The sequence below is a fragment of the Amia ocellicauda genome, chromosome 21, assembly GCF_036373705.1.
Source record: "Amia ocellicauda isolate fAmiCal2 chromosome 21, fAmiCal2.hap1, whole genome shotgun sequence".
In the NCBI taxonomy this organism is placed as follows: Eukaryota; Metazoa; Chordata; class Actinopteri; order Amiiformes; family Amiidae; genus Amia; species Amia ocellicauda.
Window position 1 is genome coordinate 819,983 of NC_089870.1, and position 19,804 is coordinate 839,786.

General features: G+C 40.6%; 1 protein-coding gene across 5 annotated transcripts in view; it reads right to left on the reverse strand.

The window, feature by feature from the left end:
* Nucleotides 1–19,804, reverse strand: part of LOC136717292 (papilin) — a 117,005-nt gene that overhangs the window by 88,085 nt on the left and 9,116 nt on the right. For all 5 annotated transcript variants that reach the window (XM_066694844.1, XM_066694843.1, XM_066694841.1 and 2 more), the window contains exon 2: nucleotides 16,619–16,678. In XM_066694844.1, the coding sequence (XP_066550941.1) occupies nucleotides 16,619–16,678 (60 nt within the window). The remainder of the gene's footprint in view (nucleotides 1–16,618; nucleotides 16,679–19,804) is intronic.

A 19,804-nucleotide genomic window follows, 5' to 3' on the forward strand; every position in this document is an offset into this window, starting at 1 on the left:
AGTGTACAGTAATAAAGGCAAGTGGTAAAGACTTGAATATAATAAGACACCAAATGCTTGAAAGTTTCTATGTTTATTTATATGCCTATAGCATAGGTGCCTGAATGCACTTTAATACTTATATTTACATCTATTTAAATGTTTTAATTTGGTACTTTGTCAAATGAATGTACTACATTTAAGCAAGGGGGTATATTACAAATTCACATAATTGTGTGTGTGTGTTTTTCCCCCCTCTGGAGTCTGGACCTTGACTATACCTTGACCAAGAAATTTGAACCCTGACAAAAAATAATTGACTACCCTTGCTTTAGTACCTCCTGCTCATTTATCCTGGTCTCTCTTACCCCCTATTCACACAAGGTTCGGTTCGGTTTGTTTGCTTTGAAACAATGTATCAGTGTGCTGGAACATGTGGAAACGAACTCTGGTTCGTTTTCGTGGTTCACTTCCCTGTTTTCTCAGGACTCGGATCGCTTGTATTCACATTGCAAAAATCAAATCAAGTGAGCTCGATTCGTTTTCTATTGATAAAACACAGTATATTTACATTATACATGATTAGAGCATATAAGAAATGGCAGCATAACAAGTACAATAACAAATATACACTCACCTAAAGGATTATTAGGAACACCTGTTCAATTTCTCATTAATGCAATTATCTAACCAACCAATCACATGGCAGTTGCTTCAATGCATTTAGGGGTGTGGTCCTGGTCAAGACAATCTCCTGAACTCCAAACTGAATGTCTGAATGGGAAAGAAAGGTGATTTAAGCAATTTTGAGCGTGGCATGGTTGTTGGTGCCAGACGGGCCGGTCTGAGTATTTCACAATCTGCTCAGTTACTGGGATTTTCACGCACAACCATTTCTAGGGTTTACAAAGAATGGTGTGAAAAGGGAAAAACATCCAGTATGCCGCAGTCTTGTGGGCGAAAGTGCCTTGTTGATGCTAGAGGTCAGAGGAGAATGGGCCGACTGATTCAAGCTGATAGAAGAGCAACTTTGACTGAAATAACCACTCGTTACAACCGAGGTATGCAGCAAAGCATTTGTGAAGCCACAACACGTACAACCTTGAGGCGGATGGGCTACAACAACCACCGGGTACCACTCATCTCCACTACAAATAGGAAAAAGAGGCTACAATTTGCACAAGCTCACCAAAATTGGACAGTTGAAGACTGGAAAAATGTTGCCTGGTCTGATGAGTCTCGATTTCTGTTGAGACATTCAGATGGTAGGGTCAGAATTTGGCGTAAACAGAATGAGAACATGGATCCATCATGCCTTGTTACCACTGTGCAGGCTGGTGGTGGTGGTGTAATGGTGTGGGGGATGTTTTCTTGGCATACTTTAGGCCCCTTAGTGCCAATTGGGCATCGTTTAAATGCCACGGCCTACCTGAGCATTGTTTCTGACCATGTCCATCCCTTTATGACCACCATGTACCCATCCTCTGATGGCTACTTCCAGCAGGATAATGCACCATGTCACAAAGGTTGAATCATTTCAAATTGGTTTCTTGAACATGACAATGAGTTCACTGTACTAAACTGGCCCCCACAGTCACCAGATCACAACCCAATAGAGCATCTTTGGGATGTGGTGAAACGGGAGCTTCGTGCCCTGGATGTGCATCCCACAAATCTCCATCAACTGCAAGATGCTATCCTATCAATATGGGCCAACATTTCTAAAGAATGCTTTCAGCACCTTGTTGAATCAATGCCACGTAGAATTAAGGCAGTTCTGAAGGCGAAAGGGGTCAAACACAGTATTAGTATGGTGTTCCTAATAATCCTTTAGGTGAGTGTATATGAAAGTAATACAGTAACTACATACAGTAGTCCAAATAATAGGTACATATATGGGTGCGTTACGTTGTGCAGAACGCCAGCATTATGTGCAGATCTGACCAGCAAAGCAATTTAGTTTCAGACTCTGACAACAGTCTGACTAGTGAATGCATCCAACTGTCTATTTAAACATACTGTATGCACTTACTGATTACAACAACAGGCTACTATATTCTTGTGAATATTATAATCAGTGTTGCGATGCTGCATGATGATTGGTTTGCCTACATAAAAATATACAACAGTAGTGCAACGTCACCTAAACATCTGTCTAGGAGTATTGTACAGCTACTGCCACAGGTTTAAAAATATAGTGCTTCCTTAGGCTACATAATACATTAAACATAATGGGGTTTATTCATCAAGGCTTTATTTACAGCAATTCGTTATTTCTGACACTTATGTTCTCACACAAACAAAAGTACAAATCAGCCACAACCGAACTCTTTTGCCAAACGGACTGAGACCACCTCTTTCAGTGGACTCTTTCAGTTCATTTTGGTTCGGCCAAAATGCCAATCGAAATATGTTGTTCACACTCATGCCCAAACGATGCGAATCATACTGAATAAAAAACAAACCTCTAGTGTGAACGATCCCTTAGAGTTTGACTGGACTGGTTGTTAATCTGTGGCATGTTATCTGTTTTTTCTTTTGTAAACACCTAAATACTAATTTAGAACATTTGCCACATCTTGTTCGTTTTCTAAAATTTTTAGCCTTTACCCATTTTACTTCCTCGTTTATTGACCTCTTGCTGTTATAGTATTGAAAAAAGCTTTTTGCATTAGTTTTAGCTGCAAGAGCTATGTTTCTTTCTATGTCCTTCTTTGCTTTCCTGATCCCTCACTTAACATCTCTTTGTAGTTCTATATATTCTTTGTATTTTGTTTCGTCTCTACCCATTTTGCATGCGCTATATAACACTTTCTTTCTCTTAATATCTTTTTGCATACTTCTATTAAACCATTTTGGCCAATGTTTTTTGGTCCTCCATTTTTTGTACAAATTTCTCCTAGGCCTCAAGTAGTATATTCTTGAAATATACCCATCCATTTTCAACAGAATCTGTATCCAGAGTGCTCCAGTCTACCTCTTCTAAGTGCCGCCTCATACCTTCAAGGTTTGCTTTTCTAAAATTGTAAACCATTGTTTTAGATTTGATCATTGTTTTTTGAAAGTATGCCTCAAAGTTAACCATACTTTGATCACAATTTGTAATTGGTTCTCTGACTACTGTCCCTCTGACTCTATTTTGGTCATTTGAAAATATCAAATCAATGCATGCTCTCTCACTGGTTGTTTCCCAGACAAACTGAGTTAGAAAGCAGTCATTTACCATTTCAACCATTTCTATTTCTGCTTCTGTAGTCTCAACTGGGCTTTCCCAGTCTATGTTTGGGAAATTGAAATCCCCCATTATAACAGCCACATCCTTGCTACATGCAGTCCTGATTACATTGTACAATGCAGCATCTTTCTGAATATCTGAGTTGGGTGGGTCTGTAACACACTCCTACCACTAATCCTCCAGATATTTTATTCAAAAGTTTAACCCACAAAGATTCTGTTTTATTAATAGGATCTAATTTGAGTTCTTCTGCCTCAATGTCATTTCTGACATATAATGCCACCCCACCACCTCTTTGATTTTGCCTGTCTCTCCTAAACTGTGTGTATCCTTTCAACTTGTATTCATCCCCATCGTTTTCTGTAAGCCATGTTTCTGTCACTCATACAACATCATAGTCACACACCAGCACTGTGGCTTCTAGGTCTAACATTTTGTTCCTTATACTCCTTTGAGGTACAAATTCATAATGACTAAGGCCTGGACAAAATGACAACTTCAACCATGCGCCACCTGCAGCCCATTGGATCAATATGTTTGCAAGAAGTCTACGTCTACTGCTATTACTCAATGGAGAATTGCCACTGAGTAATGAGTTTGTAATACGCAATGGGCCAGAGGGTTCAGGAATTGATTTAATCCAGCACTGGATCCCACTTTCACCATATAAAATGATCCTGTAATCAACAAGGCACTTTCATTTTAAGCACCCAATTTAGTTTCTTCATCATCTGAAATCTAAAATTCCACTTGCTATAAAACATGTGTAAGCAGAGACAGTTGAGCAAGCTCCTGTCACTTCAACTCAAATTTTCTTTTTAATAACTCAAAGAACCCTGGCAGATGATATGATAACCTTACAGGTATTAATTGAACTGATCTCCAAAACTCCTAAATGCCAGTGTTTTTCAAACTGCTATTTTTAAGAACAATATTCTGGAGACATGTATAAACATGAAAAGAAGTTCTGTACCTCTTATTTACATCTCTGGAAGCCTACATGGTGAGAGTTCTCTGTGTGGAAGTGTGTCTACAAAGTGAGTAAAGAGCCTGACTGAATTACAACCAGAGCAAACTACAAACAAGTACTTCATTGCAGATATATTTCCAAGTCGACTTCAAATCTGACATAAAATTGGCACAGGTTTGTAGTTTTCTATTGCTATGCAAGTCAAAGTCTACCCCAAAGTCTTAAAAGAACAAGTTGTTTTGTTTTGTTTTTACTCCTCTTGGAAGCACTTTTATGCATTTCACTTGACGGAGGTCGACCAGGATCATCCCACTTCTTGAGGTAGATCACTCATATGTGCCATAATGATAAGCACATACTGTATATTTAGTAAATAAAATCAGTACACACAGAAGGTTCTTGGTATTGTTTGTATTATTCATATTAAACTTTCTCTATGTGCTTTATTTTATCCAAGGCAGAGGTGGACAAATAACTATGTGTGGTAGTCCAATTGGCTACCACAAGGTAACCTGTGATACAAATAGGTTGCCCATATTTTTCATTAATAAACATTACCAATAACACAGCATTGAAGACAGACAACAATTGTAAAGTGCTAAAGTATATACATTTTTTTGTTTGTTTCAACAGCCAACACTCAAATTTGAAAATTAAACTTGACAAGTCGTGAGGTCTAGAGTAACCATGTAAAACCATTATTAATTTATGTAGAATACATAAAGTACACATATCAAGTGAACATTTTTACACCTGGATAAAAATCATGTGTAAAGCTTTGTTGGTATTAAAATTGTCCTAAAGATTACAGACATTTTTAAAACTATAATATGGCCTATATCAGTGGTTCTCAAACCTGTCCTGGAGTACCACCTGTCCTGCTGGTTTTTGTTCCAACCGAGCTCTTAATTACTTAATTGAACCCTTAATTTAAGTAATTTGATTACATTTGACTCTTTAAATTGTGTAACTGATAAAAGTTGGCTCCTTAATAATTTCCTTATATAATTTTATACTTAACTTAAAACCCCTACTATTAAAAAATATTAAAAGGCTCTGATTTAGGAAATTAGTAGTTCAATTAAGTAATTGAGAGCTCGGTTGGAACAAAAACCAGCAGGACAGGTGGTACTCCAGGACAGGTTTGAGAACCACTGGCCTCTGTTTGTTTAACAATAAATAGGCCAACATTTAAAAAAAAAGTATTACAATTAAGAGCATTGACAAATACAATTAGGTTTTAACATTAAGGACAAATCATCTCACATTTCTGTAAAACAGAAGACAATCTCAAGCTTTTTATTTTTTGAAGAAGAAAATATGTAATTTTGAAAGTAATTCTAATATATACTACACATTATCAATTACACAGACAGAGCTCAACTTAAATGACAATATCACAACCTAAAACACTTTGTTCCAAATACACTCACCTAAAGGATTATTAGGAACACCTGTTCAATTTCTCATTAATGCAATTTTCTAATCAACCAATCACATGGCAGTTGCTTCAATGCATTTAGGGGTGTGGTCCTGGTCAAGACAATCTCCTGAACTCCAAACTGAATGTCTGAATGGGAAAGAAAGGTGATTTAAGCAATTTTGAGCGTGGCATGGTTGTTGGTGCCAGATGGGCCGGTCTGAGTATTTCACAATCTGCTCAGTTACTGGGATTTTCACGCACAACCATTTCTAGGGTTTACAAAGAATGGTGTGAAAAGGGAAAAACATCCAGTATGCGGCAGTCCTGTGGGCGAAAATGCCTTGTTGATGCTAGAGGTCAGAGGAGAATGGGCCGACTGATTCAAGCTGATAGAAGAGCAACTTTGACTGAAATAACCACTCGTTACAACCGAGGTATGCAGCAAAGCATTTGTGAAGCCACAACACGTACAACCTTGAGGCGGATGGGCTACAACAGCAGAAGACCCCACCGGGTACCACTCATCTCCACTACAAATAGGAAAAAGAGGCTACAATTTGTACAAGCTCACCAAAATTGGACAGTTGAAGACTGGAAAAATGTTGCCTGGTCTGATGAGTCTCGATTTCTGTTGAGACATTCAGATGGTAGAGTCAGAATTTGGCGTAAACAGAATGAGAACATGGGTCCATCATGCCTTGTTACCACTGTGCAGGCTGGTGCTGGTGGTGTAATGGTGTTGGGGATGTTTTCTTGGCACACTTTAGGCCCCTTAGTGCCAATTGGGCATCGTTTAAATGCCACGGCCTACTTGAGCATTGATTCTGACCATGTCCATCCCTTTATGACCACCATGTACCCATCCTCTGATGGCTACTTCCAGCAGGATAATTTTCACCATGTCACAAAGGTGGAATCATTTCAAATTGGTTTCTTGAACATGACAATGAGTTCACTGTACTAAACTGGCCCCCACAGTCGCCAGATCTCAACCCAATAGAGCATCTTTGGGATGTGGTGGAACGGGAGCTTCGTGCCCTGGATGTGCATCCCACAAATCTCCATCAACCGCAAGATGCTATCCTATCAATATGGGCCAACATTTCTAAAGAATGCTTTCAGCGCCTTGTTGAATCAATGCCACGTAGAATTAAGGCAGTTCTGAAGGCGAAAGGGGGTCAAACACAGTATTAGTATGGTGTTCCTAATAATCCTTTAGGTGAGTGTATATGCCTTAACTTTAGTGTACAATTTACCTTTAAACGTACAAAGTAATTTTCAGTTGTTCATCCAGTTAAAGACATCACGGCTCAGCGCTGCACTCAGAGCAGATCGCTACACTGCCAATCAGAGATTGGTACTCAGTGTAGCCGACAACACACACGACGACAACAATGAACACAGTCTGTCTGCACTAGAAACCGCGGAGACAAAACCATTCCCAATGATTTATCTGCCCCTGTAAGCATGTCTGATTCAGGCTACTCAAGATAGGGCCCTGGTGCTCTTGATTAATCAGTTGTAATCAGAACAATAGTAATACAGATCTATAAAATCACAATAGTTAAAACTCATAAAACCTTCTGGATAGTGACTCACATGTTGAAATAAGAACAACTAGTATGACAGAAAGTGACAGAAACTGACTTTCCAGCATTACTTTTTTGTATGGCAAAATAATCATTCACCTGAATAAGGCTGACAACACTAATAGCTGATTAATTAATTAATTAGCTGATACACCATCCAATATGAGAAAGAAGGAAGGAAATGCAGCCACAGTCTCATGCTGGTCTCCTGCAAGCCTTCAGTTGGTCACAGCTTATTAATCAACAGCCATGGGGCCCTATCCAGACCAGCCTGCTTACAGGGGCAGACAAATTACCAAAGATTTGATCATGACTAAAGAACCATAATCTATGTACTTGGCATGTTTGTCTTTCTTTTCTAGACCTTTAGCAATTTATAATTGTTGTCTGTCTTTGTGGGCAATTCATTTGTATCACAGGCTACCTTTTGGTAGCCCACTGGACTACCACACAACGTAATGGTTCACAGTTTCTTTACTATTTTTCTTCTAGCTTCTTCTTCTCGTTTCCGATCACTTTTGTAAAATCATTTCCTACAACAGTTTTTCAGACATCAAGATGAAACTTTTCTGATATATCTGAAAATGTATGCTATTGTTTGTGGTGCTGATTTTGGTGCAGATTCTTTTTGGGCCCCCTACTGATAGGTTACTTTTAACACCATATTAACACTAATAGTAACCCATAGATTGTCTTTCTGAATATATCATTGTATCTGACCTTTGACCTTCTCAGTCAGATACTGCATGTTGATCATGTTAGAACTTGTCTTCAGATATTGAACATCTCATTACTCCTTCTAGGATGCATTTAAGAATAATATTACTGTAGGACAGTGGTTCTCAAACTGTTGTACGCGGAGTGCCCCCAGGTGGTATGCCAGACTACCCTGTAATCTATTTTAATATGAATTGTTTATTATGCCTATTACGTTCCTGTTAGCTACATCGGTACTGCGCGCACTAATACTTGAGTGTTTATACCACTATCAAGCTTTCAGAGACAGTTTAGCGCCACATTCGCCAATAGAACAATCGAAAATGAATACTTCACAAAAATCTATTACAGTGAGGGAAAAAAGTATTTGATCCCCTGCTGATTTTGTACATTTGCCCACTGACAAAGAAATGATCAGTCTATAATTTTAATGGTAGGTGTATTTTAACAGTGAGAGACAGAATAACAACAAAAAAATCCAGAAAAACGCATTTCAAAAAAGTTATAAATTGATTTGCATGTTAATGAGGGAAATAAGTATTTGACCCCTTCGACTTAGTACTTGGTGGCAAAACCCTTGTTGGCAATCACAGAGGTCAGACGTTTCTTGTAGTTGGCCACCAGGTTTGCACACATCTCAGGAGGGATTTTGTCCCACTCCTCTTTGCAGATCCTCTCCAAGTCATTAAGGTTTCCAGGCTGACATTTGGCAACTTGAACCTTCAGCTCCCTCCACAGATTTTCTATAGGATTAAGGTCTGGAGACTGGCCACGCCACTCCAGGACCTTAATGTGCTTCTTCTTGAGCCACTCCTTTGTTGCCTTGGCTGTGTGTTTTGGGTCATTGTCATGCTGGAATACCCATCCACGACCCATTTTCAATGCCCTGGCTGAGGGAAGGAGGTTCTCACCCAAGATTTGACGGTACATGGCCCCGTCCATCGTCCCTTTGATGTGGTGCAGTTGTCCTGTCCCCTTAGCAGAAAAACACCCCCAAAGCATAATGTTTCCACCTCCATGTTTGATGGTGGGGATGGTGTTCTTGGGGTCATTCCTCCTCCTCCAAACACAGCGAGTTGAGTTGATGCCAAAGAGCTCGATTTTGGTCTCATCTGACCGCAGCACTTTCACCCAGTTCTCCTCTGAATCATTCAGATGTTCATTGGCAAACTTCAGACGGGCCTTGTACATGTGCTTTCTTGAGCAGGGGGACCTTGCGGGTGCTGCAGGATTTCAGTCCTTCACAGCGTAGTGTGTTACCAAGCTGCCTTGAGATCATTAACAAGATCCTCCAGTGTAGTTCTGGGCTGATTCCTCACCGTTCTCATGATCATTGAAACTACACGAGGCGAGATCTTGCATGGAGCCCCAGACCAAGGGAGACTGACAGTTATTTTGTGTTTCTTCCATTTGCAAATAATCGCACCAACTGTTGTCACCTTCTCACCAAGCTGCTTGGCGATGGTCTTGTAGCCCATTCCAGCCTTGTGTAGGTCTACAATCTTGTCCCTGACATCCTTGGACAGCTCTTTGGTCTTGGCCATGGTGGAGAGTTTGGAATCTGATTGATTGATTGCTTCTGTGGACAGGTGTCTTTTATACAGGTAATGAGCTGAGATTAGGAGCACTCCCTTTAAGAGAGTGCTCCTATTCTCAGCTCGTTACCTGTATAAAAGACACCTGGGAGCCAGAAATCTTGCTGATTGATAGGGGATCAAATACTTATTTCCCTCATTAACATGCAAATCAATGTATAACTTTTTTGAAATGCGTTTTTCTGGATTTTGTTGTTGTTATTCTGTCTCTCACTGTTAAAATACACCTACCATTAAAATTATAGACTGATCATTTCTTTGTCAGTGGGCAAACGTACAAAATCAGCAGGGGATCAAATACTTTTTTCCCTCACTGTATATCATGGCTGAAAGGACAGGACTCCTAGAGGACTGATCCCAGCTCTGATAGATCAGACATACATGTTGAGAAAGAGGAGAATAGATCAGTCACCGACACTAGCTCTGCTGTTGAACCCAATACAGACAGCACTGCTGGTGTTGGCAAGCGTCGGAAAACAGCAACAAGGCGGTATGATCCAAATTATCAAAATTTGGGATTTACTTACACCGAGAAGGAGATAGAGCCAAGACCAGTGTGTCGTGTGCTGTGAGATGCTCAGCAAAGACAGCATGAAGCAGCGCATCTGAGGCGGCACTTCACCAAGAAACATGTGATCTTGAAGGATAAGCCTGTTGATTTTTTTCCAAAGGAAACTTAAAAGAACTGAAACAGCACAAGTCCACCATAAGGAACAGTTCTACTCCAGTTTCCAAAGCCCAAGAAGCATCTTACCATGCTAGTCTGCAGATTGCTAAAGCAGGTAAGTCCACACTATTGGTGAAGAACTTTGTTTACCATTGGCCAAAGAGCTGACGCATATTATGTGTGGAAAAAAAGCTGCTAAACAGCTAAACTCGCAGTATTATTGATATGGCAGATGATGTCAGAAGTGCGCTGATAGAGCTCATTAAGATGAGCAGATGCTTTTCACTACAATTAGATGAGTCTACCAATGTCGTCAATTTGGCCAATTTGCTTGTTTTTGTTAGATATGAGTTTGAGGGCATGTCCCATGAGAACTTTCTGTTCTGTAAGACACTACCAACAAGAACTACAGGAGAGCATATTTTTCTGCTTCTGAATGAATTTATCGAAGAGCATGGCATCAACTGGAAAAAATGCGTCGGAGTTTGTACGATGACAGGCCGGCACAGCGGTGTAGTTGCACAGATTAGAGAAGTCGCTCTGGATATACTGCAGCATCCACCGTGAGGCACTGGCAGTCAAGAAAATGCCTGATGATTTAAAATCTGTGCTACACTCCACTGTCGATGTAGTGAATTTTATCAAGGCCCAACCAATGAATTTACGTCTGTTCAGTGTGCTTTGTAATGAAATGGGCAGTGAACATGTGCAGCTTTTGCTACATACTGAAATTAGATGGTTATCATGGGGCAGAGTGCTCACGAGGCTCTTTGAACTGTACTCGAGGTATAGATGTTTCTGCATGACCAGAAATCTCCTTTGGCAAGTCTATTTGATGATCCAGTGTGGCTGGTAAATTAGCCTACTTGGATATATTATATATTCTCACGTTTGAATGAGCTGAATATGGGACTGCAGGGGCTCTCTTTAACAATCTGTGATGTGTCTGACAAGATCACTGCTATGAAGAAAAAGCTGCAGCTTCTTGTTAATGAAATCAAGGCAGGCAATGTCTCTGCTTTCCCAACTCTGGAGAACCACCTGCACACATATGGTGTGGCACTTGATGCTGCAGTTTGTGATGTGATTGTTGTGCACCTTTTGTCATTGGAAGGACAGTTCTCAGAGTATTTTCCAGTAGAGGCCACACCAGTGTGGATCAGGAACCCCTTTACTGTTGATGTCATGGGAACACCCGAGGATCTGTCCTGTGCAGGAGAAGTTACTCGAGTTAACATCTGATGATACTTTGATGTCAGAATTTAAACAACTGTCACTGTTGAACTTCTGGATCCAAAGACTACCCAGCCCTCTCATTAAAGGGTGTGCGGTTTATGATGTCTTTTGCTACTACCTATCTTTGCGGGAGGTTTCTCTGCTCTCAATGCAATCAAGACAAATTATCACAAACAAAATGAATGCTGAGCCAGATCTGCGTTTAAAGCTCACTGTCCTCGTCCCTGACATTGCAAGGCTTTCCTCGGCTAAACAGGCTCACCCCTTTCACTAAAATGCTGAATGCTCAGTGCTATTTTCATAATTTGTGCATGTGCGTGCATGCGCTCATGTTGGTCATGTTGGTTCCTATGAGAAGGTGACTTGTAGGTGGTAATTGGATGCTTTGGTTTGATCAGGGGTGGTACTTGGTTCAATAAGTTTGAGAACCACTGTACTATAGAAAGCCAGGGCCTGACCTGTTGTTCTTGTACTATGTAAGCTTAATGAAAGTTGTGTGTATTAATGGAATAAAGTAATTCAATATATTTTACTGGTGTTATTATTATTGACATTTAGCTGACACTCTTATCCAAGGCGACTTACATTTGCACCCATTTATACAGCTGGGCATTGTACTGGAGCATTCTAAGTGAAACACCTTGCTCAAGGGAACAACAGCACTGCACCACCCGGGATTTGAACCCACAACCTTCCAGTCATGAGTCTAGAGCCCTAATCACTACTCCACAGTGCAAATAATATCATTTGCTAAAATATTTAGATTGAATTTAATTTAATAAAATTAAAATAAAAAATAGTCATGATTAGGCTATATAGTTGTGTTGTGTTTGTTTTTTTGTTGTATGTTTATGGTTGATGAGAAACCTTTGGGTTCAGTTTCTGTATTGTGAAAATGTACTCTCTCTTGTTTCCTGTAAACATGCCACAGGTTATGTACTGGGCTGTGACTCGGAGTCTGAGGGTTCTGGGAAATGTGCAGGATGTGAAGCAAATCTCCACTGTTTCAAAGGTGAAAAGCCCCCTTGTTAGGGAATTTTGCGTAATCCAGGGTTTGCTTCTTACTGGAATTTATTTAATAAGTGCCATATTTATTTATATATTTATTTATAACATTTATTGATTGGTCAGTTAATTATTTTTGGTATACTACTTTTTTGTGCAATGCACAAAATTGTTTACCAAAATATCTCTTTCAAAGATTTCATGTTTTGCTTCTACCATAAATTTTCCAAAACTACACTACATTGAGCCCCCTAAGTTTAATTCATCCTGAATGATTTGGCATCAGCTATTTACACATATTGCAGATTAACTAAACACTTTTTTTCTTTTTTATAACAGTAAATCAGAGTCTAACAAACAAAAAGGACAGTCCTTATGGGCCCTTGTGGCCCTCCTTGGTTGGTGTGGGGCCACAGTTCCACTTGTGCCAGGCATAATGCCCTAACATGTCATGTTGTCCCAGCCTGACTGTGGGACACGTGCTTAACTCTTCTTCCTCCCCCTCTGGAGCAATGTTTGGAGTACACTCCGGGGGAAGGCCGCTGGGGGCATAGACAATTTCCCCAGGTGAAACCGGTGAGTTAACCTCTTCTGTCCCCCCCTCCAGGACAGCATGTGGCGCCGCTCTCTGTGCCCTCCGTCACCAGCCTGGCATCTCCACCCATTACACTACATCAGAGATTCTATCGAGCACCGTACACGGTCCCACTCAGGAACTCTTCTCTTACGTAGCGACTAAACCCAAACCAGAATGTAGTTTGGAGCCAGAACTACAGTTCTGGCTCCAGTCCTGGCCCTAAATTGTTTTCCTAATCAGGCAGTGTGCCATAATGCAGTTCAGTGGGTTTTCTGGGTTCCCTGCCGAACATGACAAATGCAGGGGTGCAGCTAGTAGTCTGGTGGACCACAGTCCTGTACACCATGAGTAACAGAGGGAGGTGTGTGTACCAATCATGCTGTTGTTGTTCCTCGAAAAGGGATAGTTGTACCTCCAGAGTGCGATTGTACCGCTATACCATGCCATCACTCTGGGGATGCAGAGCTTTGGTGCTTGTCTTCTGTATTCTCAGCAGTTTGTAGACCTCCTGGAAGACCCCGGACTCAAAATTATGTTCTTGTGGAGCTCACCTGGCACTCCGAAGCGAGTGAAGAACTGTCCCACAAGATCTTCTGCCACACCCACCGCCTCCTGGCTGGGGAGTGCATAGGCCTCAGGCCATTTGGAAAAATAGTCCATTGCTATCGGAATGAACATAAGATCATAAGAACATAAGAAAGTTTACAAACGAGAGGAGGCCAATCGCCCCATCGTGCTCGTTTGGTGTCCATTAATACATAAGTGATCCAAGGATCCTATCCAGTCTCTTTTTAAATGTTCCCAAATTCTCAGCTTCAATCACATCGCTGGGGAGTTTGTTCCAGATTGTGACACCTCTCTGTGTGAAGAAACGTCTCCTGTTTTCCGTCTTGAATGCCTTGAAGCCCAATTTCCATTTGTGTCCCCGGGTGCGTGTGTCCCTGCTGATCTGGAAAAGCTCCTCTGGTTTGATGTAGTCGATGCCCTTCATGATTTTGAAGACTTGGATCAAGTCCCCACGTAGTCTCCTCTGTTCCAGGGTGAAAAGGTTCAGTTCCCTCAGTCTCTCAGTAGGACATTCCCTTCAAATCTGGAATAAGTCTGGTTGCTCTCCTCTAAACTGCCTCTAGAGCAGTGATATCTTTCTTGAAGTGTGGAGCCCAGAACTGCACACAGTATCCAGATGAGCTCTAACTAGCGCATTGTACAGTCTGAACATTACTGCCCTTGTTCTCAATTCTACACTTTTGACAATATACCCTAGCATTCTGTTTGCCTTTTTTATTGCTTCCCCACATTGTTTGGATGGAGAAAGTGAGGAGTCCACATAGACTCCTAGGTCTTTCTCATGCATTACTCCATCTAGTTCTATTCCTCCCATAGTGAAATTATAGTGGAAGTTTTTGTTACCTGCATGTAATACCTTGCACTTGTCCAGTGTATAAAAGTATATCATATCATATGCTTTCACATGATCCACAGCTACAGTTGGATGTTCAAAAAACTCCAATAATTTAGTAAGACATGATCTGCCTTGTCTAAACCCATGTTGACTATCTCCAAGAATATAGTTTTAATTAAGATGCTTCTCTATTTTCTGTCTAATCATTTTTTCCAACATTTTCCAAGTAATGCAGGTGAGATTGATTGGTCTGTAATTTCCTGGCTCAGTTTTGTCCCCTTTTTTGTGGATTGGTATGACATTTGCTGTCTTCCAGTCAATTGGCACATCCCCTGTTCCAAGTGTCATTTGGAATATTTGAGTTAGTGGCCTAAGAATAATTTCCCTCATTTCTTTCTTTCCCTCATTTCTTTCTTTCTAATATATTACGTTTTATCAGTAATGGCCCCAACACTGTTTACAACTAATAGAAAGTGGCTTCTGACAATACATTTAAACACAATAGGGAACAGGTTAGTTCTTTTAGATTCACGGATAGGTCAAAGCTCTTATTATTTGACTAACTGTACAAGTTTAACATTGGGCTAAAACTGATTTGAACTTTGAATCAGACACATTTGAAATAACCAAGAAAAAGGATACTCTAAAATATCTACTTATCTTGATGATTGAATGCTCAGGCTGCAGACAGCTCAGAAAGCAGACTCTAGAGCCCTCAAAGTCTAAAGCTGCACACTGTCACGGTTGCCTCGTAGGAGGACCGTAAAGCTGTAGGAGATAGGACCCAAGTGCAGAGCTAGTACATTGAGCTGACAGAAACCAAGAAGAATCCAAAGGCGTGGTCGAGGTCACTGGCTAAGGTCAAAATCCAGGTGATCAAGAGAGACAGAGATACAAGACGAGAGAGAGAGAGAGAGAGAGAGAGAGAGAGAGAGAGAGAGAGAGAGACAGAAGGCGAACACGGCGAACACGGCTTGGTGATGCAGGCAGAGCTGACAACACTTCGCCCCGAGTGAGGGCAGTGAGGGGTTTATAAAAAAGAGCAGAAACTAGGAAGACAGGAGCAGGACCAATGAGAACAAAGGACAGGAACAGAAGTGCACAAGGGTGTGGAGGAGTGTTAATTGACAGAGAGAAAAAGGAAAGCAGTGAAGGGAGCAGGAAAAGGCAAGGGAACATTGGTGGCCTCTGGGGATAGAGGGTCAGGGCTAGGGAACTGTGACACACACCCTGATGTGCAGAATGAATGCAGTCAACATTTTAGGGACAAGCTGAAAAACATAATGAATTAGAGACTCTCCAGAAACTATCTGCAGAAAATCAATTGAAATTAAAATGTCTTAACATTCTCCAAACATATACTGACCCTAAACAAACACCCAGAGTAAACCATAATCTGAAAAGTATAACACTCAAAGGGGCTATAGGAATGATTGCATGATCTGTGAACTAAGTGTGACACAGTTAAGGGGACTGTATGCCAAAATGGACAAAGTGTTTGGAGACAGAAGTTGGTCTTTAAAAGCAAGACTTGCAGTTTATTATTTTTCAACTTCTACGCAAACAAAATACAGGGCCTTACTGGCATCAAATGAAAATAAAATAAAAACATAACTCTGGACCGAGCACTGACTACACCCAGTTTCTCCTAGCTATAGTTGGAACTAAGCCACTTGTTCAACAAACAAAACAATAATTGAGATAAAGGAAACAAAAGACAGTTTTTTTTCTTTAACCAGGAGTTTTCCCCATCTTCCACAGTCCACGTAAACTTTTACTCAACCATAGACTCCTAACCTCACTCCAAACTCTCCCCACTCACCCACTCAAGCACAAACAAAGAGACACCTTATACCCCTGCCTGATTAGCAGCTTCCTGGAAACAGCACCCTCTTCAGCTCATGTATCTATTGTCCACCACCATTCCACACACTTCTTCACACTGTGATTGTGTGATTAATTTTATATCAGAGCAGTCAGTCAGTTTTATTTACCTAACTGGCAGGTCAGGATTACCATGTAAAGATGACATCATACCTCAACAAGCTGCTGTTTTGGCTTCTTGTTGACATATGGTTGGGAAAATCCTTCCCTTAACTGAAGTACTGATATTTTGGTGACTGACCAATTTAAATCAATTGCCCTGATGAGGGATTGGCTGCTGTATTTCACATTTAAGGTGTTTTGTGCAACACCAGAGGTCAATAGTAATCCTGTACTTACACAGAGCCCTGGTGCAGAGGACAGATGCAGTATGACCAGTGCTAGCAAGATCTTCATGTCCTGTGGAAAAAAAACATGGATTTAGTGACCAGACAATTTGGAAAATCAGAAGCCACGAATAACATGGCTTGTGGATTTTTAGAAAACATTCAAAACCTTGCCAGGACTGTTTATGTATGGTCAGGCCTATTAGGGTTGAACTGAATCTACTTCCACACAAGGGAGGTTTCTTCAGTTAACAGTGAACATGTAACATTAGGCGCATTTACACTGCCGTTTCTGATCCGGATCAAATGCATCGGAACATATGATCACGATCAGTGGTGTTGCGTTTACACTGCCATTTGATCAGGATCAGGACCGCCACAGGGGTCCTCGCATGCGCACTAGTACACAAGTCCAAACTTCATTATATGCATTTATTAAATTAGTCCCTTATATCACAGCTATATCAAAAACTGTCATTTTATCTTGTTGCAAGTTATTCTAACAAGTAAAACCAACGCACTTGCGTATTTTTTCTTAACCAAAGCATTTAAATAAATATTTTTTGCTAACATAAAGTAACAAGCCATTTAGTTTTAATTTTAACTTTTTTATTTATAATACGGTTTAGAGTAAGGTACACTTATAAATTTCAATTAAAGAAGTGAATTTATAGTATCACCTTATCACGAATCCTGGAATCTTGTAGAACTCAATTTCTGTAATAATTGGACGCAGACACCAATTCCAAAGATATAAATTGTCAAATTTATTCAAAACAAAGACCAAATGTAGCACTACACTAATTATACAAAAGGGAAAAAACTAATTAAAATTAAACTCTAGATCAACAAATCAAAGACAAATCACTTCCGTGACCAAATCAAAGACCATGGGATCGCATATGATAACACAAATCGTTAAACAAAAAAGGTTATAAACACATTGACTACAATACCGGTTAGTAAGACGAAGGTGAGTCTCTCGTTAGTATTATTAGTCAGACATTAAATAACTACGCAGGTTAGTATTTATGTCAGGTAACTTCTCGTTATATATATATATCAGTCTCATTCACGTTTAGGTGCCGAAAAAGATCCTATCATTACTTGTTACCACAATTTCCCTTAACTGATTATTATTCAATGATTAAGGATAGGCAGGGCCACCAATAATCTAATGTCTATTAACTTGTGTCAATTTCAGACTAAATAGTTAAACAGGAATGAGAAGATATTTCTCGGCGTTGACAGATTTTATTTCTAAAATTATCAACAAAACAGTTTAATGCAACACACATTTATATTTAAGAAAACTAAATGATATTACACATTCTAGAGTTATGAATCACAGATTAACATTTCTAATTGATTTCTCAAATGTCATGAATCATGAACTCCAAACTGTTAAACTTATCTGAACTTCGTCGCAGAGAGGCCTCTCTGGCTTCGGGCTCAGATAACAGCACACGGCACGAGGTCCGTGTGGTTTGGAACAAAGGCAGTCCAGTTCGGCTTTGTCCAAGAACTTCCACTCAGTCGATGCACCTGGAAGTTGGGGTTTCGCGAAAGTAGAGTCTTTTCCAAACAGATTTTCCACTGGTTTGAAGGCTCCAAGGTTGTGCACAAAATCTTCTTGGCAAGCAGGGTCTCTCACCGTACTTATTTGAAGACAAAGTCTTTGAGGAAAGCAGGGCCCTGTTTGTTCCAAGGGTCAAGTTTCTTAAGACTCAAATAGCTATTTAAATGACTGACACTTTCGTATACAGTCGACTTAGTCAATTGTCCAGCTGTAAAACTCCACTGATCAGGTGGGCACAGGCGGGCAGCGCAGTCTGTAAAGTTCTTTATTTAATAAAGTCCTTTAAAATAATTCTTCGTACGGCTCAATCTCCTTCTCCCAGTTTAACTCTTCTGTTGCCGGCAAAGACTTGGTTGGTTTCTGGTTCCGGTTCTGGCAACAGAGCTACAGGTTGAGCTGTGGCAGCGAGTTACTGGTTCAGGTGAGAGAGCGAGAGAAAGACTGTCCGCTGTTCCTTATAGTCTGTCAGATCAATAGGTGATTGGTTCTTGAGTTTTTGAGATTGGATTTCAGTTTCAGCCCCCAGTGTCCTATTGGAGGGGGGCTTGATTTATGACTGATGTCAATCCATGCCATCTTTTGGAAATGCCGGTTGGCCTGGGTTCGTAGCTCTATGTCGGGATTTCGGCTCTCGTCGACTTCAAAGAGTTTTTATCACCTACAGGCCCCTTTCTCCAGACATCTCATAGCAGAATTCCAAACTATTTGGCCTCTTCTTGGTGCCATCCTCCCCAAAACTGTCAATTTGATGCAAACCAGTTCCAAGCTGATGAGCTAAGGGAATCTGATAACTTTGGGGGGGAGAGGTTTTCTTTAGATCAGTGCCTCAGCTCAGAGCCCAAATGCTCTTATCCAAATACACCCAACATAACGCTACAACGGGCAGTAGGAAAGTGTTCTCCTATCTGCTCCACTGATGTGAAGGATGTTTGTCTGGCTCCCTGCCTCTAAAACCATAGATATATATAGAACTAGATGCGCCACTGGCTGAACTTTCAATGCAGTGGAGTAAGATTTCAGGCCGCCATCTTAGGTGCTTATCAGATTGCCACCGGAAGTGCTGTCACCAATGTAAATCTATAGGTGCCTGCAAAGTTTTATTCACGCCACCTTGTTGTTTTCCTAGTTTCAGACCAGCCTTAGCATTCCTCATTTTGTTTTAACTTTGTCTTAATTGAAGTTACTCTTGTCTGTAGTTTGCCTTAATTGTAGTCAAAGTTCAGCTGCTGAGTTCCAGTGAAAGTAAACAGGTTGTAGAAAGGTGATTTAGTCAAGGACTAGCAGGAATTCTGTTCCAGGTGGAGCCAGTTAGGTGTGAATTGGGGCCAGGTAGACAAAAGCTACTTAAAGCAGCTATTCTCGGTCACAAAACGTCAAGCAGTTGACTATGGAACAGGAACCAAGAGACTAAAAAACTTGTTGATCTGCGCTGTATTAGTGATATAGAAGAATCAGTCAATCAGCCCATGAGAGAGATGGTGTGCACGCCAAAACCTAGGAGAGTTGAGACCTTAGAGCAGGACAGCGTAGAGAACTGCTGAGTTACAGTAGGTCGTAACCACAGGAAAGGGCGAGAACGTCCCTTAGAGACATCCCAAGATCTAGAATTGCCCAACAGGT